Source organism: Globicephala melas, chromosome 15 (genome assembly GCF_963455315.2).
Source record: "Globicephala melas chromosome 15, mGloMel1.2, whole genome shotgun sequence".
Taxonomy (NCBI): domain Eukaryota; kingdom Metazoa; phylum Chordata; class Mammalia; order Artiodactyla; family Delphinidae; genus Globicephala; species Globicephala melas.
Genome location: NC_083328.1, coordinates 60,160,505 through 60,186,976, shown reverse-complemented (window position 1 = coordinate 60,186,976; position 26,472 = coordinate 60,160,505). Strand labels below are relative to the sequence as shown.

General features: G+C 50.1%; 2 protein-coding genes across 7 annotated transcripts in view; one reads left to right on the top strand and one right to left on the bottom strand.

The window, feature by feature from the left end:
* Positions 1-9,337: 9,337 nt before the first annotated feature.
* Positions 9,338-16,166, top strand: PDRG1 (p53 and DNA damage regulated 1). Its single transcript, XM_030830951.2, has 5 exons — positions 9,338-9,514; positions 11,331-11,406; positions 12,483-12,557; positions 14,509-14,589; positions 15,215-16,166. The coding sequence occupies exons 1-5, from the start codon at positions 9,428-9,430 to the stop codon at positions 15,295-15,297; spliced, it is 402 nt and encodes a 133-aa protein (XP_030686811.1). The 5' UTR covers positions 9,338-9,427; the 3' UTR covers positions 15,298-16,166.
* A 1,830-nt stretch (positions 16,167-17,996) lies between these two features.
* TTLL9 (tubulin tyrosine ligase like 9) overlaps positions 17,997-26,472 on the bottom strand; it is a 65,944-nt gene continuing 57,468 nt past the window's right edge. For all 6 annotated transcript variants that reach the window (XM_060284461.2, XM_060284464.2, XM_060284462.2 and 3 more), the window contains 4 exons: positions 25,579-25,775; positions 23,410-23,523; positions 22,068-22,192; positions 17,997-18,196 (listed from right to left, as the gene is read on the bottom strand). In XM_060284461.2, the coding sequence (XP_060140444.1) occupies positions 18,120-18,196; positions 22,068-22,192; positions 23,410-23,523; positions 25,579-25,775 (513 nt within the window). In that variant the 3' untranslated portion in view covers positions 17,997-18,119. The remainder of the gene's footprint in view (positions 18,197-22,067; positions 22,193-23,409; positions 23,524-25,578; positions 25,776-26,472) is intronic.

Genomic DNA, 26,472 nt, shown 5'->3' with positions numbered 1-26,472 from the left:
AATCAGAGCTTAATTATACACAGTTCTGTGTTTTGATTTTTTTTCGCATAACAGCATTTCTGGAGGTTGCTTTATATCAGTGCATAGAGAGCACTCCTGTTCTTTTTTGTGGCATCCCAGTGTTCCATTGCATCAATGTACCATAATCTACTTCACCAATCCCCTAGGTGGTGGGCAATTAGGTTGTCACCAGCCTGTAGCAATACTTCAGTGAATGACTTTGTGGACACACCATTTTGGATACCTGTATAATAAATGGACTTGCTGATTCAGTGGTAGGTGTGTTTATAATTTGGATAGATGCCCCCTATAGGGACTATACCAATTTATCCCACACATATCAGCATTGAGTAAAAGTGCTCAAAATAAGCCTTTTTAAGTGGACTGCAATAAGTCCTCAAGACTCCTTGTATAATAGATGAATAAATTGTTCAACCTTGCTAAGCCTGTTTCCTCGTCAATAAAATGAGTATCCTACTTCATAGAGTGGTGGTAAGGATCAAATGAGATAGTGCATGGGAAGTCCTCAGCCTAGTTCTTGGCACATAGTAGGGCCTCTATGAAGGTTCGCATTCCTCCTCTGCTTGATGTTATCATCTGCCCCCAGACTGCAAGCTCTGTGGGAACAAGGGCCTTGTCTGTTTTGTTCGGTGCTATAGCACAGCCCTGGCTAATGGTAGGTGTCCAATAATTATTTAGTAAGTGAATGAGCCCACTTTCCAACTTCACTTCGCCCACTAGGCCCTGCATTATGACCTAGCTCCTGCCTGTCCATTCAGCTCATCCCCTACCTCTTTCTCCCCTTCTCCTTGGGATCCAGCTACACTGCCTCCTCCAGGTTCCCTCCTGCCACAGGGCCTTTGCACTTGCTGTTTCCCCTGCCTGAAACAATTTCTTTACCCCATACCCACCCATAACCTCTCCATTTGCTTAGTTTATTTCTACTCATCCGTAGGTCTCAGGTCAAATGTCACTTTCTTAAGAAAGCTACCTCTATTCCCTGATTTACGTTGGGACACCCCTCTATACAATCTCATTGGACTCTGAGCTTTTCATTTGAGCCTTATCACAATAGGAATGGTGCCTGCATGAATGTCAATCATATCCCTGTGACCAAAAGCCCGTGAGGCTCAGGACTAGGGCTGTCCTGTTTACCATTGAATCTGCAGAGCCTGGCACAGTGTAGGCACTGAATAACCATGGCCTTGAGTGAATAACTGAGTGCCAACACCCATTTTACAGAGGGATTGAGCCACGCATCCCCACCCAACACTGTGGAAGTCTGGACTCCATGTTCCACTCTCTTTCCAGTGGAAAGAGCAACTTCCGTAATGTTTTGGTTGGTAAAGAAGAAGAGAGAGGGGCTTCCCTGGCGGCACAGTGGTTAAGAGTCTGCCTGCCGATGCAGGGGCACGAACAGGACACGGGTTCGTGCCCCGGTCCGGGAAGATCCCACATGCTGCGGTAGCGGCTAGGCCCATGAGCCACGGCCACTGGGCCTGCGCATCTGGAGCCTGTGCTCCAGGGAGAGGCCACAACAATGAGAGGCCCGCGTACCGCAAAAAAAAAAAAAAAAAGGAGAGAGAGAGATTGGACTCTTAATTCCCTCCAAGCATGATTATGTCACGGCCTCACTCATTCATTCAGCAGACCTCTCCGGGGACATCATCTGAGGGTCCTGGGTACTTGAGGGGAAGCCCACAGAGCCCCTAGCCTCAGTGGGCTCCCATGTCAGTGAGAAAGCCAAAACCATGGCAAAAATAGGTTTAGTCCAAAACAAGAAAGTGATCGATGCCAGAAGAAAAGGAGGACGACAGTCCTTCTGGAAGACCTGAGGGAGAGCCACCCTCCTGGGGGACCAGGTCGGGGATGGGATAGGGTCTTCTAGCAGGAGGGGCCTTAAGAGAAGAGTAAAAGCCTCAACAAGTGGATAAGGAAAGCAAAGGGTACTCCAGGCAGAGGGCACAGCCCAAGCAAAGGCAGAGAGGTGGGCAAGTCAGGGAGTGTTTGGGAACTAGGGTTCAAGGAGAGTAGAGGAAGATGAGGTGGAGAAGAACTCACAGACAGGTATCAGGAGATGTGTCCCTGAAGGATCATTGCAGCACTTCTTATAATCCCCAAAGATGGAAAACAACTTAAGTGTCCATCCACAAAAGAATGGGTCAGTAAACATGATACTCACAACCACCACACTGGCAAGCCGCAGAAAGGTGGATAATACCTAATGTTTGGGAGGATGTGCATCAGTGGTAGGGCATAAATGAGTACAGCCATTCTGGAGGGCAGTGTGGCATTTTTCAGGGATAAAAAGTGTGTGCGTGCCCTTCATCAAGGCAACAGCACACTAGGGTGTTCGTTGTGGCACTGTGTGTGTCAATGCGGAGAAAAAGGGAACTCAAGCACCCACAACCAAGGAGGAGGACGTATGAAATGTGGTGGAAGCGGTTACGGGTTCTCTGGAGCTTCCAGGAGCAAGGAAATAGAGGTACACAGAGGATGTGGATAGATCCGAGGAACATCGAGATGAGAAAAAAAAAAAAAAAGTGGGACATTAACACACCTTACAGCACAATAATATTATGTGGCTTATCCATATCTACTATCTACTAAAACTAATCATACCCAGCAATCCCACTCCTCGGTATTCATGCCACAGAAAGGATACATATGTGTGTGTACCCAAAGACATGCACATGACTGTTCATATCCGCGCTCTTTGTAACAGCCCCAAGCTGGGAACCACCACAGCTCCACCAGCAGCAGAATGGCTTAACTGCTGTGAGTCCTCTGATGGTACGCTTCAGCGTCGAGAGTAAGTGATCTACAGCCACACCCAGCGATAGAGACAGATCCATGAACAAAATGTTGAGCGAAAGAAGTCAGACATAAAAGAGCACACTCTGTGTGATTCCATTTGTATAAAGTTCAAAAACAAGCAAAACCGATGTATGGTGTTAGAAGTCAGAGTGGCGATTACCTTGGGGTGGCGGACGGGAGGGCTTGGAGGGCTCTTCTGGGGAGGGGGCTGCTTGATCTGTGTGCTGGGTACTTGGGTGTGTTCAGTTTTTGAACGTTCATAAACTATAGTATACTTAAGACTTGTGCACTCCTGTGTGTGTTATACCTTAATAAGAATTTTTTTTTTTTTTTTTTTTTTTGCAGTACGCGGGCCTCTCACTCTTGTGGCCTCTCCCGTTGCGGAGCACAGGCTGCGGACACGCAGGCTCAGCGGTCATGGCTCACAGGCCCAGCCGCTCCGCGGCATGTGGGATCTTTCCGGACCAGGGCACAAACCCGTGTCCCCTGCATCGGCAGACGGACTCTCAACCACCGCGCCACCGGGGAAGCCCAATAAGAAATTTTAAAATACATAAACACATAACACAACTACTATGCATTTTTCAAGAAATCACAAATATTTAAGGACATATATCAAACACAGTAGAGAGGGTTTCGGTGAGCTCAGAATTGAGTGGGGGTGGGGGGAAAAGGAGAAAATAATATAAACAAGAGAGGGTCTTTGAAGACTAACTCATGATCACGTGCTAAGAGCTGAGAGGTGGGATTAATTCAACCACCTGTACTTTACTGCATGAAAAATAAATGTAAAACTTAATTTAGGAAACTAGGTAAACAAATGAACTCTGGTGCTTATAGACTATAGAATACTCTGCAGCAGTCAGGGAATAGGAGCGAGATCTAAATATACACATCAAAGATGTCCAAGAGCAAACAGGCTGCAGAGTGATCATTTGTGTGCAGTGCCTTCCATCCCACCTCCCTACCCTGCCACGCACATAATAGTCTTACATATGTTCTCTGGGTTCCTAACTACATCTTTAAATGAACATCATCACACACCCAAACTGGGACTGTGGAGAGAACTGAGATGGGGGAGGGGTGTCAAAACGGAACTTTAGTCTTCTCTGTAATGTTTTCATTTTCAATAAGAAGAATCTATTCATGGAATTTTACATGAATGGATTTAGTATTAAAGGTAGTAGTAAAGACCAGCTCACGGGCTTCCCTGGTGGCGCAGTGGTTGAGAGTCTGCCTGCCGATGCAGGGGACACGGGTTCGTGCCCCGGTCCGGGAAGATCCCACATGCCGCGGAACAGCTAGGCCCATGAGCCATGGCTGCTGAGCCTGTGCGTCCAGAGCCTGTGCTCCGCAACGGGAGAGGCCACAACAGTGAGAGGCCTGCGTACCGCAAAAAAAAAAAAAAAAAAAAAAAGACCAGCTCAGGGAGGCCGGGAATGTTCTGGGCTTGTATTATCTTTGAGGTCACTTTTAAGATTTTTCAAGTCAAGCCTTGGGACCATCTGTTGCCTGATGAAATTGAGGTGCAGGGAGTTAGGACACAGGTCCCCCCTGGCATCCGCATCTGGCTTCATGACCTCGGGAGGATCCCATGCCCTTTTTGGGCCTCAGTGTCCTCATCTGCCCAATGGGAATCAGATTTCTTCGTTCCCTGGGGACGTGGGAGGATGAAGTGAGGGCATGAGGAGAATCACATGAATATAAGGGATTATTCTCTGGGTCAGGGGAGGAGAGGGAGTGGAAGCCTCCCCTCCACCTGCCAAGCCCACAAGGCACAAAGGAAGCAGAGGGAGGCGCTGGGGACCACCCAGGAGAGCAAACAGCCCATCTGTGGGACAAGGGCACGCTGTCAGCAGCTGGGAGGTCTGGCCTGGACCACTCGCAGGCCAGAGCCCCTGGGGCAGCCACCCAGGCTGCCTGGAAAATTGGGATATTGAGCCAGCTTCCTGCTACTCCCAACTCCAGTGCAGTCACAGCCCTGTCACCTCTCCAAGCCCCCATCATCACCCTCCCACCCCCAACACACACACACACACACACACACACACACACACAGGACCGCACCATACTTGCCCTTTTTAGCCCATCCTATCCCCACAGCCAGAGCGGTTTCACAAGGTAAAACCCACTCACGTCCCATGCTTGCTCAAGGCCCTCCAGTAGCTTCGTATTGATCTGGGAACAAAATCCAATCCCCTTACCTTAACAAGGCCTGGCATGACCTGCCGCTCCCACCTCCACCTCCAGCACAGGGGTTAAGAGCCTGGCCTCAGAGACATCTGCCTTGGTTAGAATTCTGGCTCTTTTCCTCATTCATTCATACAAAAATGCTTATTGAGCACCTACTGTGGGCCAGGTAGTGTTCTAGGTATTGAAGATACATCAGAAGCAAATAAGACAAAGATTCCTGCCCTCATGGAACTTCCTTTCTAACAGAGGGAGATTAACAATGAATATAAGTAGATTAAATAGCATGCTGGAAAGTGACAAAAACTGTAAAAAAAAAAAAGTAGAGCAGAGGAAGTTGATCAGGAGTACTGGGGTGGTGGGGGGTTTATTTTTAAATAGAATGGTCAGGGTAGGCCTCACTGAGAAGGTGAAATTTAAGCAAAGACTTTTAGGAGCTAAGGGAGGGAGACAAGAGGACACCAAGGGAAAGTAGAGGCAGAGGGAGCAGCCAGTGCAAAGGCCCTGAGGTGGAACTGCACCTGGCTGGTTTGAGGAGCAGCAAGGTGATGGGGAGAGAGGTGGGAGAGGCTCAGAGAGGTAGGGCAGGTCATGTAGGGCCTTGCGGGCCTCGGTGAGGAGTTTGGCTTTTACTGAGTGAGATGGGAGCGTTGGAGGGTTCTGACCATAAGGGAGTGGGGGAGGCAGGACAGGGAAGGAGAGGAAGCCAAGTAGCACTTGCGGATGTCGTGTGGGTGGCTGCTTCAGCCTGACTCCATGGGGGAACTCTGGAGCATAAGTTACACCTCAGAGTTATCCACCCACACCCCTGCCAGCATCCTACGCAAAGAAGGTGGGCTTTCATAACCCTGAAATGATGAGCTACAGCTTGGAGGAAGGGTGGGTCCCCCCCAGAAGGCTCCAGCAGCCTGAGAGCAGTCCTCCCGAAGGAGAGAAGTGGGTGCTGGTCACTGAACACTTACCCAAGGGTGGGGCGCACAGAAACAGTCAAAGGAGGTCCAAGGGGAAGGGGCGCAGCATCATTCTTATTGCCTCCAGTCCCCAAACACCAAAGCCCCAGTAGTTACAGCCCTTTTGGCCTGGGGCAGTGGGTGGCTAAAGATGGGGCATACCCTAGTGTGACTAGGTAGAATTTCCTGGTTAGGAAATACCGAGGGTCCACCTCCACCTGAGTTGCAGAGGGTTCCATGCTCTGCAACGTCCCGATAACGTGGCAGTCCAGCCTTATACACCTTATGGGATGGGGAGCTAGTTACCCTTGGGTTAGATCTGTTCACTTTTGGATACTTTGGGTTTTAGAAAGTTCTGCTTCATGTGGAGCCCATGGCTGAGCACCGACTGTATGCCAGGCACCATCCTAGGTCCTGGAGACACAGCAGCAAACATGACAGACAAGGTCCCTACCCTGAGGAACTCTCAACTGGAGAGGGAGATGATTAGAGAAAAAGATGGTGTGGTAAGTGCAGAGGTGTGGGTAGCCCAGGAAGCTGTGGGGGCCCCGAGAGGACTCTTGACCTTTGGGAGGAGGTGACACCAAGCTGATAAGTGGGGGACATGTAGTAGTTATACGGGTACAAAGTTTGGGAGAAAACGAATCCAGGCTGATGGAAGAGTGTGTGCAAAGGCCCGGAGAATCCCACCAGTGTTCACTATCTCCATTGCTACCCTCTGTCCAGCAACTATCCTCTCCTGCCTGGATGACTGTAACAGCCCCCTCGTGGGTCTCCCACAGAGAGGCAAAGAAGCTGGGGTAGGCAGCCACTAGCTCCTTCCTCTTCTTTGTTGAGGGCCACTCCTGTGGATGTTAACTCACCTGCATTCCCCACTCAACCTGCATCTGTGAGCAGGGAGAAACAGGAAGCCACAGGCCTGTGCTGCAGTACTTGCAGGCCACCCCCAAGGAGGGCCTGGCCACGTGGGCGGGGCACCTATAGGCCCATCTATAGGCCCACAGGCTCCATGCCTCTTTCCCCTTTCTGACATCACTTCCTACTCTGCCTGCCCCCCCCTTCCCCCCACATTCTGTTCCACCTACGCTGGCTTTGCTGTCCTTCCAACTTGCCAAACGAAGGCTCATCTCAGGGCCTTTGTATTTGCTGTTCCCCCTGCCTGGAATGCTCATCCCCCAGATGCCCACGTGGCTCACCCGCTCACCTCCTCCATATCTCTGCACAAATGCCACCTCTTCAGAGAAGCCCTCCCTGACCACCTTATCTCAAGTCGTCCCTGGTTCATTCCCTCTCCACCTTGCCCTGCAGTGTGCTCCATAGCACTTATCACCCACCACCTGACGTGATATAGTTGCTTGTTCACGTGTTTATTGCCTGTCTCTCCCACCAGACTGAAAGCTTTCTGAGGGCAAGGACCATGTCTGGTTTTACTCACGGTGGAATCCCTATAACAGGGCCAGGGCAGTCAATAAATATTTGTGAAGTAGATGGTTCTGAAACATAAGTGATTCTGAAACAGGAGCCCTTCCAGGTCTGACTGTCCCAAAGTCTTAGATATGCCCTCCCTCCCCAACATTGCCAGTGGCCAGGGGTGCCCTCTGAGGGCCAGTCACAGCCAAGAAGCTGCCAGTTTGGGAGACTTCCTCAACCCTTCCCCACCCGGGCCCATCTGCCAGGGGTCAGGGGTCAGCCTGGTCCAGCCCTCTTTGAGCCCCAAGATGGAGGAGACCCAGTCCTGGGGTCCAGGCCCCACAGATGCCTGGTGAGGCCTGTTTCTCCTTTGGCAAATGTTCCCCCTTCCTTCACAGGGCCTGCGTCTGCGTTTCTGAACCAGAAGGTGTTTACACAAAACATCCTGGGTTTGGCGACAAATTCACCCTCAATGAGGAATCCTTAATGAATCTCCTTCTTTCCCCATGCCAGGTGGCTGCAGGGAAAACTAGCTCTGCCTCTAGCAGTTGAAGGAAGCCAATGGCCATGCAAAGACAGGGTGCTACTGCGACTCCTGGGGCCACGATTTAGGGGAGGGCCTTTTTTCAGGGTCCGGAGACAGCTGCGGTCTGGCTTGCTGTGTGACAGGGCATTGCCCTTTCCCTGCCTTAGTCTGCAACTGTGAAGTGTGTAATAACCCATCCCCACAAAGGTTGCTGTGAAATTCAAGTAAGGCAAGGGGTGTGAAAGGTTACAGTGGCCAAAAGGAGAGAAATAAAAAGCTGGACTCAGGGAAACAAGAGGTCAGAGCTCTAGTACTGGGTCTGCTCTTGACTTTTTAAAGTCCTCACCACTCTCTCAACCTTGGTTTTTGCAGCTGTACAATGAGGTATTGGGCTTGAAGATATCTAGGGAACCCTCTTGTTCTGAAGGGCCGCCACTTTCCACCTGCCTGCCTCATCTTGGAGGTCTTCCCAGATCCTACAGCCCACACCAATTCACTTTCCAGCACTTACACAACTTTCTTCTGAGCTGGCACTCACTGCCCATGGTTTTCCAGCCCCTTCCTTGGGTCTAGGTCAGCTATTCCGGACATTGGGCCTAACACAGGGGCTCAATGAACACGGGGGTCAAACTGAATTTTAAAAGATTCCTGCCTCCTTCCAACCCTGAGGAAAGACAATGAGGGGGAGTTTTATTCACTCTCATTTTATAAACTGGAACCTGAAGGTTAATATAAGTCACACTGCCACATGGGCCTCCTTGGTGTTCCTCAGGCAGGGAGGGGAAGAATGATTTGATTTCTCCAAAGCACTATCACTGCCTGCCATAGTATGTAATTATTTGTTTTGTCATTAATTGTCGATGTTTCCCGCTAGATGAAGTTGCACGAGGGCAGGGACTTTGTTTTGTTCACTGCTGCACCCTCAGCCCCTAAAACTGCCTGGCACAGGGCTTCCCTGGTGGCACAGTGGTTGAGTATCTGCCTGCCAATGCAGGGGACAGGGGTTCGAGCCCTGGTCTGGGAAGATCCCACATGCCGCAGAGCAACTGGGCCCGTGCGGCACAACTACTGAGCCTGCGCGTCTGGAGCCTGTGCTCCACAACATGAGAGGCCACGACAGTGAAAGGCCTGCGCACCGCGATGAAGAGTGGCGCCCGCTCGCCACAACTAGAGAAAGCCCTCGCACAGAAACAAAGACCCAACACAGCCAAAAATAAATTAATTAATTAATTTAAAAAAAAAAAAAAAAAAACTGCCTGGCACAGAGGAGGGGCTCAAGAACTGCACGAAAGGGAGAGGTTGAAAGGTTTGTGCCTGCAGGGGGCGCTTCAGTCCCGCCCCCAAAGCTAGGCCCCGCCTCTCGCGTCCGCCCGCCGCGCGTGCATTGGAGCCTGCGCGCCACCGTTCTTTTTCCAATTGCGCATGCGCGCCGGAAGCCCTGTCAGATCGGCGAGTGCGCGGACCGAGCCGCAGCGGAGGTAGAGCGGAGGTGGGTACGGATCGCGGCCGAGCCGAGTCCGAGCAGGTGAACACCATGCTGTCGCCCGAGGCGGAGCGGGTGCTTCGGTACCTCGTGGAGGTGGAGGAGCTCGCCGAGGAGGTGCTGGCGGACAAACGGCAGGTAGGAGGCCCGTCCGCGGGGCTGGGGCCCGGGTTTGGCCTGAAGGCGAGCGCCTGGAGAAACGCGCGTGGTTCAGAACTGGCTCCAGCTCGGGCTCGCCGTGAGTTGACCTAGGCTTGTGGGCCAAGGGCTGTGACGACAGACTGGGCGGTTGTGAGATCACGTGGGTCAAATGCGTGGCACGGCACGGAGTGGGGACGTGGTAGGAGCGTGGGGCCCTGGCCATGGAGGGCCATGTAGACCTGCACAGGGAGTTTGGGTCTGGTTCTAATGGAAATGCCAAGGGTTTTAAAGGAGTTCGAGGTGGCAAAAGATACTCAACATCACTAATTATTAGGGAAATGCAAATCAAAACTACAATGAGGTATCACCTCACACCAGTTGGAATGGCAATCATCAAAAAATCCACAAAAAATAAATGCTGGAGAGGGTGTGGAGAAAAGGGAACCCTCTTACACTGTTGGTGGGAATGTAAACTGATACAGCCACTATGGAGAACAGTATGGAGGTCCCTTAAAAAAACTAAAAACAGAACTACCATATCACCCAGCAGTCCCACTACTGGGCATATACCCTGAGAAAACCATAATTCAGAAAGTCACATGTACCCCAGTGTTCATTGCAGCACTATTTGCAATAGCCAGGACATGGAAACAACCTAAATGTGTCTGTCGACAGACTACTGGATAAAGAAGATGTGAGATACATCCACATGTATAATGGAATATTACTCAGCCATAAAAAGGAATGAAATTGGGTCATTTGTAGAGATGTGGATGGACCTAGAGTCTGTCGTACTGGGTGAAGTAAGTCAGAAAGAGAAAAACAAATATCGTATATTAACACATATTTGTGGAATATAGAAGAATGGTACAGATGTACCTATTTGCAGGGCAGGAATAGAGACACAGATGTAGAGAATGGACGTGTGGACACGGGGGTGAAGGGGAGGGTGGGATGAATTGGGAGATTAGGTTTGACATAAATACACTATCACGTGTAAAATAAATAGCTAGTGGGAGCCTGCTGTATAGCACAGGGAGCTTAGCTCGGTGCTCTGTGATGACCTAGATGGGTGGGATCGGGGACTGGGGACGGAGGTCCAGGAGGGAGGGGATATGTGTATACATAATAGCTGATTCACTTCATTGTACAGCAGAAACCAACACAGCGTTATACTCCAAATAAATAAATAACAAAAAGTTTAAAAAAACAGTAACCTGTGTGGTGGGCCCGGTTCCTGTCTACGTTTTTCAGAGAGGTGAAATCACATAGCTCATAGTGGACAGCAGGATTCACACCTGGGTATTCGGCTTCAGAGCCAGTGCTGTCAGGCAGTATGCTGTACTGCCTGCTCACTCCCTTTGTAGCTGTTGGGCTGTTACCACCATCTCAGTGCCAACACCTCTGCTGTTCTGATGCAATATTGTTGGGTTTTTCATGATACTAGGTCAGAAACAACTGGAGGAGCTTGTCCAGGGAGTGGTTTGCACTCTCCTAGTGATTCTGAAATGTCCTAAAGCTTGAGAACTAGTGCTTCAGTGGATAATAAAAAAATAATGACCTATTTAGTCATTAAACATTTCCCCAGCACCTCCTCTTGGGGGAAGACACCTGGACAAAGCATTGTTTTTAAGGAGCTGGAAGCTGAGTGGGGGAAGAAATACCTTCACACATCAGTCCATTTTAGGCAGGACATTGGAATTAACCTAGGAATGATGGCTTGTCTCTGTTAGGTTTTAATAGCCCTGGTCTGTTAGGAGTACAGGCTGGGGTAAGAAGTAGCTGAGTTCCTTTCTGCCCCTGTGCTTTTCAGATTGTGGACCTGGATACCAAAAGGAATCGGAACCGGGAGGGCCTAAGGGCCCTGCAGAAGGATCTCAGCCTCTCTGGTAAGCCTAGACCTCCTCGCTGCAGCCCAGGAGGCCTGTTCCGTTTTCCTTCTAAGGCCTTTGACTTGTCCCTGATAGAGACTGGGCAGGAGGCCACAGGCATGTAGCACAGCCCGTGGAGATGGGGGAGACGGTATTGCAGGTCTGACATAGACTGTGGTTCAGGGTTTCAGCAGCTACTCTGCTTTAGTTTTCTCTATGGTACTTCCTCAGTAACAGGTCGTTAGCGGCCAGCTTATCAGTGATGGCACTGGGAACATGCGGGGGGTATAAAAACCCCCAGCACGTGAAAATTGTGAATTGAAAATTCACAATGTGAAAATTGTGAGAAAGCTGAAGGAGGAATTGGACATGGGGTGGGTTTTGGAGAAGGGGATAGTGGCTCTTTAGATGAGGCCAAGTGGTTGTGACAGAGTAAGGAGCAGGGGAGGGGTGTGTGATGAGGCTGAAGAGGTGGGCAGAGGCCAGGCCATAATGAAGGGCCTTGGGGGCCAAGGGTTTAAAGTGCACCGGGAAGCCTAAAACCTTCCAGTTTCTTCTCATCTCACCCGAGTAAATTCCGGAGTCCTGCAAGACCCCATGGAATTCAGACTTCCTTGAACTCTCCCACATCATCTCCTCTGCTCTCCTCCTTACTCATTGGCTCCACCCTCGCTGGTCTCCTTGCTGTTCCTAACGCCCCGGCACATTACTCATCTTTGCTGTTCCTGGTTCCTCTGCCTGCCTTGCTCTTTCCCCAGGTGTCTGCAGGGCTTACACCCTCACTTTCTTTGGGTCTCTGCCCAAATGGCACATAATCAGTGAGGCTTTAGCCGACTGCCTGGTATAAATGACAAACTCCTCCCCTACTTTGGCATTCTCCATCTCTCTTACCCTGCTTTAGTTTTCTCTACGATACTCTTCAGGGTCTGACAGATCATATCTTTGTTTATTATCTTTTTTGTTTATTGCCTCTTCTCCACTATAACGTAAGCTATGAGGGCAGGAACTTTGTCCTATTCTGCTGTGTTCTCAGCATCTAAAACAATGCCTGGCATAAAAATATTTGTTGAAGGAATGACTGTTTGCCATTTCAGAAGACGTGATGGTTTGCTTTGGGAACATGTTTATCAGGATGCCTCACCGTGAGACGAAGGAAATGATTGAGAAAGGTAAGGCCTCCTGGGCAGGGGTCAGGAACAGGTTCCCCCGCACCCCCCAGCCTTGGTCTTAACCGAGAACCGAGAGTCAGGCTTTCTTTGGGCAGCAGCTTGATGAGAGGCGGCTGTGTGCATGTTGATCCGTGCTCTGCCACTGAGTTATTTCCTCATCTCTAAAAGGGGGACACTTCTACGTAGCACAGTTGTTGTGAAGTTGAGATAAAACAGGACGCGTGCCTAGCGCAGTGCTTGTTTATCAGTGAGGAATGAGTTAGACTGCAAATAACAGGAATCCAACAAATTGAGGGTTAAGGAAATAGAGTTCTGTTCTTCTTATGTAAGAAGTTGTCCAGAGATGGGCAGTACAGGACTGGCACAGCTGTTCAACAGTGTCACCTTAACATGTTCTCAGGGTTATTATGTCATCATCGAAGGTCTCATGTTTGAGTGCCAGGCTGGAGAAAAGGCAGAGGGTTTTCTCCATATATGGCCTTGCCTTCTATTTTGAAAATAAGACGGTCCGCCTCAGGGACTTCTGCTGATCCCTCATTTGCCAGATCTAAGGCACATGCCCACACGTAGCTGCCGGGGAGCCTGGCAGAGGAGCTCTTATTGTTCACATCCCCTGCAGTAGCAAGTGGGTTGAAATGGACGTTTGGGAAGAGTGAACCTCTAGGGTCTGCCACAGCCTGGATACACAACATATGTTACTCAAATCTCGCAACTACGTTCCTGGAGGCTCTTTGGAGGAGCGTCATAAAGGCAAAAGGTCAGGCTACAAATGGGTCCTTGGCTGGGAAAAGGTCAAATTATGCATGTTTTCTGTACCCCTGAAAACATGTGGGCCAGGAGGACCAACAAGGTTGCCTCTGTCCCTGAAAACAGGGTATCTCTATCCCTATTGAAACCGAAATTCTAGCAAAGGAAACTAGGTCCGCTTGGAGGAGAAGCTTCCGGCTGTCTTGTTGAAAAACGTACACTAATATCCTGGTTATAAAATTAAGAATTGTCATTGCACTTGGGTGGAGGCTGGAGGCCACTCAGACTAAGCTTCCGCAGGGCATCGCCTGCCTGGGTTCAGGATCCTCAGCTCTCTTAGCCCACAAGTGTGGTCTTGTCACCGACATAGAGAAGTTCTGTGACATCATCACCTCTGGTTCTCAGGGATGGACCCAGGCTAAACAAGCTTGTGTGAGACTGTGGTTCCTCATTTACAGTGAGAACCAGAACCACTGCCCAGGCCAGAGGCTCGGCTCGTTAGGGCGTTCACCCATCAGAAAGAATGGAAGTCTGTGAAGAAGACAGGAATGTCACTCACGAGTGGATGAAAACAGAGCTGGGGGAGTTGGTTGGGTGGCACCAGTCAGTTGCACTACTCACGGCACACCTGCCTTTGGGTGCAGCCCGTCCTGTAAGACACCGTCCTGTAAGACAGCCTTCTCTTCACAGCCGTGAATTAGGTCAAGCGTGAGCGCTAGGCTGCATGTTGACTGTTCACGTATCAGTTACCACAATCCTGCCTTCGTGAAAACCCCTGACCTTGATGAATGTGGGGTTGTGAAATTCCTCAGCCACCTATTTTTCCATCCCTCTTAGGGTAGGCTGGGTCTAGGTTCTTTTTGTCCTTACATTTGAATTTTCCACAATTTCACTGTGGGAGGGTGACCTAAAATCCTGGCGTTGCCTTCCCCATCCACTGGCCAGGGTACTTTGCATAATGAAAACAGTTCGGTGAACTGTGAGTCAGGGGACTGGTGTGCTCAGCCCTGTTTTGGGCTCACTCAGGGGTCGGGGCAGGTCATGTCCCTTCTCTAGCCTTTAGTTTTTTCCTCAGCGGGTCTCCGAAGTCTTCTTTTCTTTCCCACATGCTGAGACCCCTTGCTCTCAAGGGGGCTGGGGAGAGGCTGGCATCCTCAGATCTGTCTATAGTATAACCTCATCTTGTTTGCATCTCATTTTTCAGATCAGGAACATCTGGATAAAGAAATAGAGAGGCTCCGGAAACAACTGAAAGTGAAGGTCAATCGCCTGTTTGAGGCCCAAGGTATTGGCCTGGGGGCTGGGGGTGGGGCTGGAAACCAGGAGGGGAGACAACCATCAACACGGACTTTGAAGGCAGGGGTGAGAAGCCCCTCTGGGTGGGCAGTGACCCGGGCAGCTGGTGAGTGGCACTGAAGCTGTGGGCAGTGGGCAGGGTTGTCTCGAGCCGCCCAGAGATGGAATGGACGGGAAGTCTGTGGGATCTTATTCCTGTCACAAGTTGTTTTCAGGCGCCAGGAATGGCCTGGGATATCTCACATTTATGCCAGGGCATGGTGTCGGGACTGGGATAGCTCTGACTAAGGGTCAGAAGGCCTCAGTCAGGTGGTCCAGGTTAGAGCTGAATTTCTAGGTAAACCAAACCACTCCAGGTTGGTCACAGTCTGGTGCAGATCTGGAGGTTTCTAGACAGCAGTCATGACTCTGCAGGTTCTTGGTGACTCAGGAGCAGGTGTCGATGCACATTGTTCAGTGCATTGCAGAATTTGAGGTCCATTCCTGTCAGACCTCAAGGCCAAGTGTTTGGCAGCATGAATGCAGTGTAAGCCCCTTTCCCAGGCCTGACTCCAGGGCCAGCAGGTTGGACAGCAGGAGCCCCGACTCGCTGATGAATTGTCTTCTCTTCCTAGGCAAACCGGAGCTGAAGGGTTTTAACCTGAACCCCCTCAATGAGGATGAGCTTAAAGCTCTCAAGGTCATCTTGAAAGGATGAAATTTAAGAACCAAAGTGGGGGACCTAAGACCAGCATCCCCCCTGGGATCATGGAGGACCTAGAACTCTCCAGCCTTGACACCTGCAAGGACAGGATCTACTCTGCAAGGGGACAGTTGTGAGGAATCTGGCCATAGCCCTTGTACGAAGCTTCTTTGTCTGTAGCACTTGGCTATTTTGTGATGGCAGGAGGGAACCCTCAGCCTGCCAGTATCTGCCGGGCCTGACCACTGGGGCTGGGTGGACACAAGGCCCATTGACAGGCCCTGGCAGCCACCAGGAGGTGGGAGGGGGCAGCGCTTGTGGGGGTGTGAGAATGACTGCAACAGGCACTTCTCAACAATGGCCTGCTATTGAAAGGGGCCCCGGGCAGGGGGAAGAGTGGGAGCTCATTCCAGCATTCCTCTCAGAAAGAGAGAGAGGCATTTTCAAGCAGTGTGTGTAACGGAATTGGAGTAAAGCAGGAGGCTCAGAGGCTCCTGTCCTGAATCAAGGACAGAATCTTGGTGCCTCATGGTCCGCCATAGGCAGACGCACAGTCCCCCTGCACTGCCTCCATTTGGGCCCATCTTCCTGCTTGCCCCCAGGACAGCCCAGAGCAGGTGCTGCTCATCAGCCTGCTGCGGCTGCTCTGGAGTCAGGGAGGCCTTGCAGAGTCCTGCACCAGAGGTGGGTGAGGGGCCGCGTCTTACTGTGCTGCACTTGTGCAGGGTGCGCCTCCACCGGCTCTGAAAGCAGGGCCCGGGCCAGTGCTGCTCGGAGTTCCCATCTGCCCTCGGGGTCTGCGATCCTGATGGGAATGTGCCGTGAGGGGTGTCTTTCGTGTGCCTCGAGGGCTCAATAAATGTTACCTACGTGAACGAATAGCAGCTTCTAGTCTTCACCTCATTCAGTCCTTAATTGCCACTCCTTTAGGATACCATCTATGAAGGGGCAGTGGTTCCTCCTTGAATTGATGTCAGGATTAGATAGGCAGTAACAGCAGAAGGTGGCAGGATGGAGAGGGCACTCCATTTGGTTCCAGCCAAGTTATATGGGGAATCAAGCTGGCATGGCCAGATCCTGTGTTTTCTTCAAGATAATCTAGAAATTTAGATTTTTAGGTTGAATCCTCTGTTTTTTAAATACTGCTAATTCAGAAAATTTTTTACAACTTGGGTGTTGGCCAACAAAACACTTTACCTAAGTCAAATTTGGCCCAGACCTATGATTTTGCATCCTCTTGAGTTTTCTTAGTAGAATTTGCTGGGTTTTCCCCATAATGGCCCTAAGAAGTAGGGAGGTGGAATTGGAAACTAAATGTCTGTCCACAGTAGATTAAAGAAATTGATAACTCCAAATAGTGCAATACTATACAGCTGTAATCAAGAATGAAGAAGCTCTGAGCACTGATTTGAAACAAGCTCCAAGATACATTAAAGTGAGAAGTAAGGACAGGTGTCTAATCTCATAATTTGTGTGCAAACAATTATGTGGTTCCTTTGGAATAGAAACTGCATGGTGGGGCACAGGGTGCAAGGGAAGGACATGTTGCTGTTGTATATTTGAAAATGGGGAGTTGCGGTGTTCACTTTGGTTGATGCTGTCTCGTATGACTGCCTGGCTCGCAGTTGGTCTGTCTGAACATTGCCACTGCTTGTCTAGCTGAGGGTGGATGCTAGGCCAAAGAAGAGCCAATCAGATTCTTTCTCCTGGAAAGATGTGGAATCCATGCCTGGGGTTGTCTGGGCTTGCCCCAGTCCCAGGGATGAGGGAAGTCCCCACACTCTGGAGGCAGGAGGCCCGGAATGGCCTGGCTTCAGGGGCTTCCCAAGGCTGGCTGATTCACTTAGATTTCCCAGTATTTTCCTTCCAAAAGCCCTCCCCACTTCTCCCCTTCCTTTCCTTCCACAGTCAGATTCTTGCAGCCAAAAGAACTGTCCTGAAAGAGGGGAGAGTAATAGAGGGAGCTGACTAGGGTCCTTGGTAGGTTGCCCTGGAGCAATTAGCCACCAGCCCACTCTTGCTGCAACTTCTTTTCAACCTAGAGGAGGCGTAGGAATGTGGAAAATGCAGACATTCTTACTTGTGCCCAACTCCCCAAGCCATCTCTGCCTGCCAGCCCAAGGCTTTCTGGTCTAAAAAGCTCAGCTCCCAACCTCAAACAGGAAGGTTCAGAGAGGCACCTAGGTCACCCATCTGACTTCGATAAGTGCACCTTTGCAGAGACTGTCTCTAAGTAGCTCTGTCTTCCTGATCCTTACCTTGTCCGTGGGTTCCCTGCCATGCAGTCAGGGTATTGTAAGGAGGGCAAGATGCACACAAGGCTCAGGCCTTCCCCAGACCCCCAGTAAACACACAATCTAGTAACTGCTTGCTTTGCAAACACAGCTTAAGTTGCATAAACCCTGAACCCTTGCTCCTGGAGGAGCTTTTCAACACTGATCCCCCCGGGGAGACATCAGAGGGTCAAAGCCAGGAAGATTTGGTTGCAGCCAACAGCATCCCCTGAGCCAAGCCTGGAGCCCGAATAAAGACTGTGATCCTTTATTAGACGTGATCTCTGGGGCAGCAGAACTTGCCGCATTTGTCCTCTTCGGGCCTGACCGCCAAGCCAGCTGATCCGTCAAGGTTAAAGTCTCTCCAGTCCTGGGGATTGGCTCTCTCCTGGTGCAGAGATGCCCAGGGTAGAGTGGGGGTGCCAGGCTAGCAGAGCAGCTGCCAGGCCGGAGGGAGGGGGAGGGAGGGAGGTGAGTTCTCTGAGGTGCTGCTGTGCTGGAAACTGGGAGCAGGGAGAGAACTGGTGTGGCACCTCCCCTGGCCGCTCTCCTCTGTGCTGGGGATTAGTTGGGAGTTTTCTTCTGGCCTTGAAGGGAGCGGAACAGCTGCCTCAGCTGTTTTTTCCGATCATTGACGCAGCCTGGAAGGGAAGTGGAGTGTTGCCTGGGATGGGCTGTCCCAAGTAGAGGGGGATTTGGGGGGAGTGGAGGGGCCTGTGCTCCCACTACCTGCGGGAAGAGGGGACAGCAGGAGCCATGCAACCACGGATGGCCTATGGTTTGCATCCTGGCTCCCCTGCTGCCTGTCATGGCCCTTAGGCAGGTCATTTACCTCTTTGAGCATCCGCTTTCTCATCTGTAAACCAGGATACCTGCTTTATGGGGTGAATGTAAGGATCATCAAAAGCAGGTAATATTCACTGGGGGCTTACCTCAAACCAGGGGCTGCTTCAGGTCCAGAATGTGGACTGACTTGCTGAACTTTCACGGGAATAACGTGTACAAGAGAAAACTGAGGCTTGAAGAGGTTAAGTAGTTTACTCCAAATCACACAATAAGTAGCAGGACTGAGGGCTGAACCCAGGCTATCAAGCTCCAGAGGCCCAGCTCTTAACCACCACCCCACGTTGCCTTACCTTCTGGCTTTGCTCTGAAAATGCACTTAAAGCTATCACAGTGCCTGGTACCTAATTGGTTAAATGTTAGTTTCTTCCCTTATCCAACCCCATGTGTCAGGCACTTTCATCTAAGAGATGGCTCTTCCCTGCAGGTGGCCCCTACTCTCATGAAAATGTGTCCCAGGCAGTCCTGACATGACCTCCCCTCTCTGAGCACGTTCACAGTGTTCCCTCCCTTTTGCGCTCAGAGCTGATCCTTGAGGCGACTCCGTGGTCATTTGCTCTTGGGCCAGGCACACTGATGGCACTCACGAATGGTGGCTGACTGACTGAATCCCCACGGGGACAACTACTAACCTGGAGGTGTCTGCCGTCTTCTCAGCACCCCAGAGCCCCATCCCTGCCTCCTAGGCACTCACCAGCCATCAAGGCTTCACTGAGCCGAGAGTCCACTAAATGCATCCCCAGGGTTTTCCAAAGTGAGTTCCGTGGAACCTTAGCTTTAACTATAATTGGCTCGTTCATAATTCTCAAACCTTTGTGTCCAGTGCAAATCTCTTCTTGGAGTTCTAGACTCATCTCTGAGTTGTTTATCTTTTCACCAGTTCTCAGCACATCCCTAACTCATTTCATCAGTACTCTTGCACCCCCAGCCAGCTCCTCCTGTATTCAAAACCATCCACCCAGACGCTCAGCTGGAGTCTTGGGAAGCACTGGCTCTCAACCTAAGCTGTGCTTTAGACTTATCTGGGAGCTTTGAAAAATACTGACGTCCAAAGATACTTATCTCCAACAGGCGTCAGTATTTTTTAATTCTCTTGCATGATTCCGATGTTCAGCCAGGGTGGAGAACCACTGTTCTGAATCTTTCCTACTCAAACAGAGTCCAGGAACCAGCAGCATTGATATCTGAGGTGGACTGTTAACACAGGCGGCTGCCATGATCCTCCCAGGCCTATATGCACCTCTCTGCAAAGGTGCCTCTCTGTGCCGCGCCTCCCGTCAAGAAGTGGAGTCTATCTCCTTGTCCCCTGAATCTGGGCTGGACTGGCTTTGGCTACTGGATTGTGGTGGAATGACATTGTGGGATTTCTGAGCCTAGGGCTCAAAAGGCTTCGCTACATCTTCTCTCGCCCTCTTGGAGCCCTGAGACTATACCATCTGAAGAAGCTGGGGCAGGGCTGCTGGAGGATGAGTGGCCACCTGGAAAGAGAGGCTGCTGACAGTCAGTCTCGAGCACCACACATGTGAATGAGGCTATCCTAGACCATCACGTCTCAGCAAATCTGCTAGGTGCCTGCAGCCCTGTGAGAGACCCCAGGCGACACCTGAAGAATCATAAGCAAATATAGTTGTTTTAAGCTGCGAGGTTTTAGGAGGGTTTGTTACATAACAGTAGCTTGTTAGGTATGCAGACTCTTAGCCCCCTGCTCCAGACCTACTGAGTCATAACTGCATTTTTAACAAGATTCCCAGGTGATTGCACAACTTGAAAGCATTGTATAGTCATCCTCCAACAACACCACGGGCAGGTACTAGGGGTCTGCTGTGGGAAAACCATTCACAAACCTTCTCTCCCTTGCTTTCCTGAAGGCAAACTACTTGACTTCCCAGGCTTCCTTGCGGCTGAGGTGCCATGTGACCCAGTTCTAGTGGGTGGGAAGTCAGCAGAGGTTGCTGGGAGGGCTTCCCTTTTGGAATAAAGAGTCAAAGCTTGAAAGAAAGGCTTTGGCCCTTGGGCCTTCCTGTCTCTTCCTGCCTGAGACAAGGACACGGTGTCTGGAGTTGGAGCAGCTGTTTTGTAGCCATGAGGCAACAAGCATGAGCATCAAGGCAACATGCTGAGAGTGGCAAAGCAGAAAGAGGAAAGAGCTGGGTCCTTGTGCAGCTGTTGTGTACGGCCTACCCCATGACTTCCTGTGGCTTAAGATAAATCAGTTCCTATCTGTATAACTGTTAGTTGGCTTGTTAGTGTTTGCAGCCGAACCCAATCCTAAATCATACCAAACTCTAAAAGATACTTAAAACTTCTTTTCATCAAAAAAGAGAAAAAAAAATGCCACAAACAAAATTTAAAAAGCAAAATGACAAACTCAGGAAAATGTTTACAGTAAGTTTGACAGAGGGATGATATCCTCAATATATTAATATCCAAGCCCTTTACAAATTTAGAAAAATGTAAGCCCATTGAAAAATAGAGTATGGACAGCTTACAAAAGAAGAAATGCAAATTTTAAATCTGAAGCCCCACCCATAATCAATGGAATGCACAGAAAACAAGTCAATCTTTTTACCTATGAAGTTGGCAAAGGTTTTCTGTTGTTTTAAATTCAGAACTGGCAAATTTGTGTAATATTTCTAAGAAAGCAATTTGACTGTAATAAGTCCATCCTTTTGACCCAGTAATTCTATTCCTAGGAATCTGTCCTAATGAAACAGCCAGAGTTTCAGCTGAGCTTTATGTGAGAGGATGTTCTCACAGGATTATTTATAAAAGTGAAAAACTGGAATCATGCCAAATGCTCGATTATATGAAAGTGATTTCATAAATTTGGGGATGTTTTACAGCCATATGGTAATTTTGGTTTTAATTGTGCTAAGGGACAAGCACTAGCAGCCAAGCATTCGGGTTTTGGAGTCACAGACAGATTGGGGTTCAGGTCCCTGCTCACCACTTACAACCAAGCCCATCAGCAAATGATGTAATATCTGGAGGCCATTTCCTCATCTGTAAAAGAATAAAAGCTGCCTAAAAATGAAATCAGATAACGTACGTAAAATAGTCTGGGCCTGGCCATACAATGTTTCCAAAAGAGCGGCTCTTATTATTGAACGAGATGAAAAACGCTACATGGGAAATTAGACTCAAAGCTCCAGCCCAATGCCAATTTTGTAAAAGAAAAAGCATGAATATATGCATTTTTGAAAAACTGGGTGGAAATACACCAGATTGTTAAAGATGGTTACGTCTGGATGGTTTTTTTTTTAAATTTTCTTCTTTAATTTTCAAATATTCTACAATGAGTATGAATAATTTTTATAGTCAGGGAAATTTTTCACTTTTGAAAAACCAAATTTAAAGTCAAGCCCCGAAGTCCTTAATTTCTCTTAACAACATATCATGCTTTTTGTGTGGGTGCCACTTAAGCCTTTTGAAATCCACCTTGTGACAGATTAATAATATCTCTCACTACGGCATATATTAAGACAAACTATTTAATCTCTGTTTTACAGATGAGGAACAGAGAGGTAAGTCCCTTGCCCAAGGTCACACAGCTGGTAAATTGTAGATCAAATTAAAACAGTCTAACCACCGTGGCAAGCTGCCTCTTAGACTACTTGGCACCTCCCATGACTCATCCCTGGTGCCCACTCCCCACCTGGCCCCACATACCAAGGTGCGTGTTGGTCACAAAGTTCCCCAGCCCCGACAGGTCATGAGCCCCATCTTCTCTGCTGACAGGGCCATCGTTCCACATGAGGTCGAAGCCTCCCACTCGCTTCTCCCTTCCCGTGAGTCTGGACAGGCAGGAGACAAAAAGGGTTAATGAAGGTGCACCTGGTAGGGCCCTAAGACTCAAGCCAGGTCCCTGACTGTTCCCTGCACCCGACTGGTACCCACCCTGTCAGTATATCTTCTTTTGTCCATCCATTCACTGGTCGTTTCCCAGGCGCCCACACAGGCCTCAGAAGGGTCATCCCCCATTTGTCCCCAGGCTTCCACACTTGCCCCCAGTAACATGCACCTATTCGTGCTTTCTGGTTTAAAGAAGTCTGCTGTTCTTCCCAGACCACAGACTCCATGAAGTCAGGGACTAGGCCTGTCATGTCCTTTATTGTGTCCCCAGTGTGTGACACAGGCCTAGCACATAGTAGGGGCTCAAATGTTTGTTGAATGAATAAGTGATGGTGGATATAGTGGGCACCTGAGGTTCTGCCTGCTCAGCATACATTTCACCATTTTTTAGCCTGTGGGTACCTGGGTTTTTCTTTGGAAAACCATGCCTCCCTCTCTCACTCTCATGGCTCAGGTGGGGTTAGCCCCACCCCCCTGGGAGGTGGGCACAATACCTAGGTCAATCAGAGTCACAGTGATTGGTTCCGGTATGGGCATGCGACTCAATCCCCACCAATGAGCAATGAGAGTCAGCCCTCAAACTTTTGCCAGAATAATTGGGGAAAAGTTAATACGGAGGAAAGAGATGAGAGAGAGGGAAGTGAGAACAGACAAACCAGCCAACACTGCCTGAGCCATTCCTGAAGTCAAACCCTGGATCTTTCTATTATATACACATCATTATATCAATAAATAGCCTCTTACTGTGCACTTTCTGTGAGTTACACACTTTATAATAAATTATCTTGGTAAATTAATCTAACAAACCTGAGAGGTAGATAGATATGAAATCTCCCATTTTACAGATGAGAAAACTGAGGCTCAGAGAGGTGAAGTGAGTGGTTCAGGGTCACACAGTCAGGAGATATTGAGGAAATCCTGCTGGACCAAATCTCAGAAAGCTGTAGTTGGCCTGCTCTGCTGGGACAGGGCTGAGTCCCTGGGCCAGGATCTGACCCTGTGTGGACATTGCAGTTTCTCCATCTGTAGAATGCTGGGGCGGGGTGGACAGAGCCATCTCTGAGGGCCTCTCAAGTCCCAAGGTTCTGAGTTCTCTATCCTCGGTGGGAACCCCGATGGTCAGGTACAGGGATGCATGAGCAAGGTTGCTCTCCCTCACCTGGCCTCCATGTCCACGATGTGCAGGGTGTCTTCCAGGAGGCAGGTCTTGAGCTCATAGTCCTCCTGGCTGCTGGCTGTCAGTGATGGGGATGCATTGACCTCCAGGAGCCACCTGCGGAGGGAAGGGAGTAGAGAATCTTAAGTGTACCTGGTCCCTGAGGCCCCTGGAATTTCACTGAGAGGCTAGATAGGGTGCCTGGGTCTCACCCTCAATTCAACCAGGGCTGCTCTCTCCACATTTCCATTTGAAGAAAGGGTTCAGGGGCTAAAACTTTCTTCTTTTAATTAAATTTATTTATTTAATTTTGGCTGCATTGGGTCTTCGTTGCTGCGCGCAAGCTTTCTCTAGTTGCAGCGAGCTGGGGCTACTCTTCATTGCGGTGCGCAGGCTTCTCATTGCGGTGGCCTCTCTTGTTGCGGAGCACGGGCTCTAGGCGCGTGGGTTTCAGTAGTTGTGGCACGCGGGCTCAGTAGTTGTGGCTCGCGGGCTCTAGAGCGCAGGCCCAGTAGTTGTGGCGCACAGGCTTAGCTGCTCCGCGGCATGTGGGATCTTCCCGTACCAGGGCTCAAACCCGTGTCCCCTGCATTGGCAGGCGGATTCTTAACCAGTGCACCACCAGGGACGCACAAAACTTTTGAAAACAACTGTCACAAACTTGGGCAGTTCCCACAGGGTCCAGGTGGTGACTTATAGGAAGCAAGTTGGTGGGGGTAAGAATGATTTTGCTGCCCTCATGCTTGTTATCGCTTTTCCTTCTTTCAAAAGAGCTGTGAGTACAAGAAAAACTCCTTTCCTAGTGAAACTTTGCCCATAAATGGCCTGACACGTCAGGGGGTGGGGAGTAGCAGGGAGGGGTAGGGACTGTGGTGAGCCAGAAAGAGCATTCCATGTCTAAAGGGGTGGCTATGGAGGCTCTAGGAGAGCGTTGCCCTGTGAGAATGTGAACCCAGAATTGCAAGATCCTCTGACTTTCCCAGAAAAGCCAAAAAAATCCAGGTTTTTGTGTAAACATCTTCCAGTTATTGGAGACTGTCAATGAAAATCAACCAAATGCAAAAACATCGGGAAGGCCAAACTCAAAGTGTCTGCAGGCCAGAAGCAGCTCAAGGGCCGCCAGCCTGCAACCGCTTGTTTTGTGCAACCCTGTCATTTTACAGACAGGAATCTGGGGCACAGAGAGGGCAGGGCTCGCCCAGCAGGTCAGTGGGAGGCTAGGGCCCCCTTTCCACCATTTTCTGCCTCCTGCCAAGCTTGTTTCCCCTTTCAGTGTCCACTTTAATGCCCATAGCATATCTTGCATCCCCGGGGGCAAGGGAGAGAGACCCGCTGGTGCCCGGCCCCTGTTTCTCTTGAACTTGGACCTGACTTAGGTCTTGCTCTAGGGCTCCTACTCCTAGCTCAGAAAGCCCCTCAACAGCTATACAGTGACCCTGGGGAGGGGGTTGGGTCCAGAAACCTCAGTGCTGTGGGAGCAGCTCAGCCCAGGAACATGGACCCTGGGCCTGGCTCAGCCCTTGACTTACTGCATGACCTCAAGCTGCCTCAACAACCCCACTGGGCTTCTGTGCCCTGTTGTATCACGTAAGGGCCATCACTGTGTTCCCTGATAGTTCAGGTTTGTTCTACTCATCAGCTCAACCTCCTCGTGGGCACTGGGAGGGCACAAAATTCTTGGCAGGGATCGACATGGTAACAGTACTTCCTTACATGGCACTTTGCATCCTCAAAGCACCAGGGCTAACAGAGGGGAAGCTTCTTGCCTGATAGGAGGGGAGGATCGCTCACTCAGCAGATGCTCAGGAAAGGCCTCAGTGCCAGGCATGGGGCTCAGTACCTCACTTCTTCCTCATAACAATCTTACAGACAGAGTGACCGTTTTATTTTATTTTTTAATATTTTTTGGCCGCACCGCGCGGCATGCAGGATCTTAGCTCCCCGACCAGAGATCGAACCCGTGCCCCCTGCAGTGGAAGTGCAGAGTCTTAACCGCTGGACCGCCAGGGAAGTCCCACAGTGACCATTTTATAGACAGGCAAGCTGAGGCACAGAAAAAGAAAGTGTGCCCCACTGGGAAGTGGCAGAGCTGAGCTCAAATCCGGGCAGTCCGGGTGCAGAGTGTGTAAAACACCCCTCCAGGCCCTCCGGGCCGCGAGCCCATCCACTTACGGCTTGAGGTCCTGGTCTATAAGGATGTCATAGCCATACAGCTCGAAGCAGTGCTTGTCGCTGATGATCACCTTCTGCACGCTCTGCAGGCTTCTGATGAAGATGTTGTCCATGTCACTGAAGAGCGTCTCCACTGCCGTGGGCCCATGCTTGGATGCCAGATACTGCCGGAAGCGCTGCAGCATCCACTTGCAGCCCTGGGACCCCGCCGCCGGGTTGGGAGAGGGAGCCTCGGTCAACCCGGACCTGGCCCATCCAGACCATCATTTACCATCAGCACAGCCCCTAGGCTTGGACGAGAGGGGCCCAGCCCTGAGTCCTGTGATTAGGAGAACCCCAAGTGTGTCCCTCCTTGAGGGGTGAAGATTCTACATGCCCAAGAACCTGTGCCTCTCTTTCTAGAGCACAGCCTGCTATCCACCACCCCAGAAGTCCCCGACCAAATGCCCTGCACCAGTTTCCTCCCTGGGCCTGCCCTTACGCAGACAGACTGCCCTGACCATTGTGCAGCCCAAGGCCCAGGGAGTCACCAACAGCTTGCTGTTTTGTGTGTATGTGTGTGTGTGTGTGTGTGTGTGTGTGTGTGTGTGTGTTTGAAGGAAGCCCCCTCGGGGTAATGGGGAGCTGGGGACCATCTCTTCCTGGGCTCTTCTGTTCTGGCTTTTAACTCTGAAAAGTCTGAGTGTTCTAAATATGAACCTGGCCTTGCAGGTTATTAGGTAGACAGATGACAGATGAGAGATGATAGATAGATAGATAGATAGATAGATAGATAGATAGATAGATGATAGGAGTACATCTGTCAAGGTAGGAGGATACAACACATTCTTTTAAACAGTGTGTTCGTTTGATTTGTAACTTTTAAATATTTAGACACATGACGTGTGGGCCTCC

Excerpts from the sequence above, each read along its gene's own strand:
- PDRG1 (XM_030830951.2), top strand. The coding sequence starts at position 9,428 with ATGCTGTCGCCCGAGGCGGAGCGGGTGCTTCGGTACCTCGTGGAGGTG. Across the intron at positions 11,407-12,482 it reads GAAGGATCTCAGCCTCTCTG|AAGACGTGATGGTTTGCTTT; the intron begins GTAAGCCTAGAC and ends TTGCCATTTCAG. Across the intron at positions 14,590-15,214 it reads TCGCCTGTTTGAGGCCCAAG|GCAAACCGGAGCTGAAGGGT; the intron begins GTATTGGCCTGG and ends TTCTCTTCCTAG.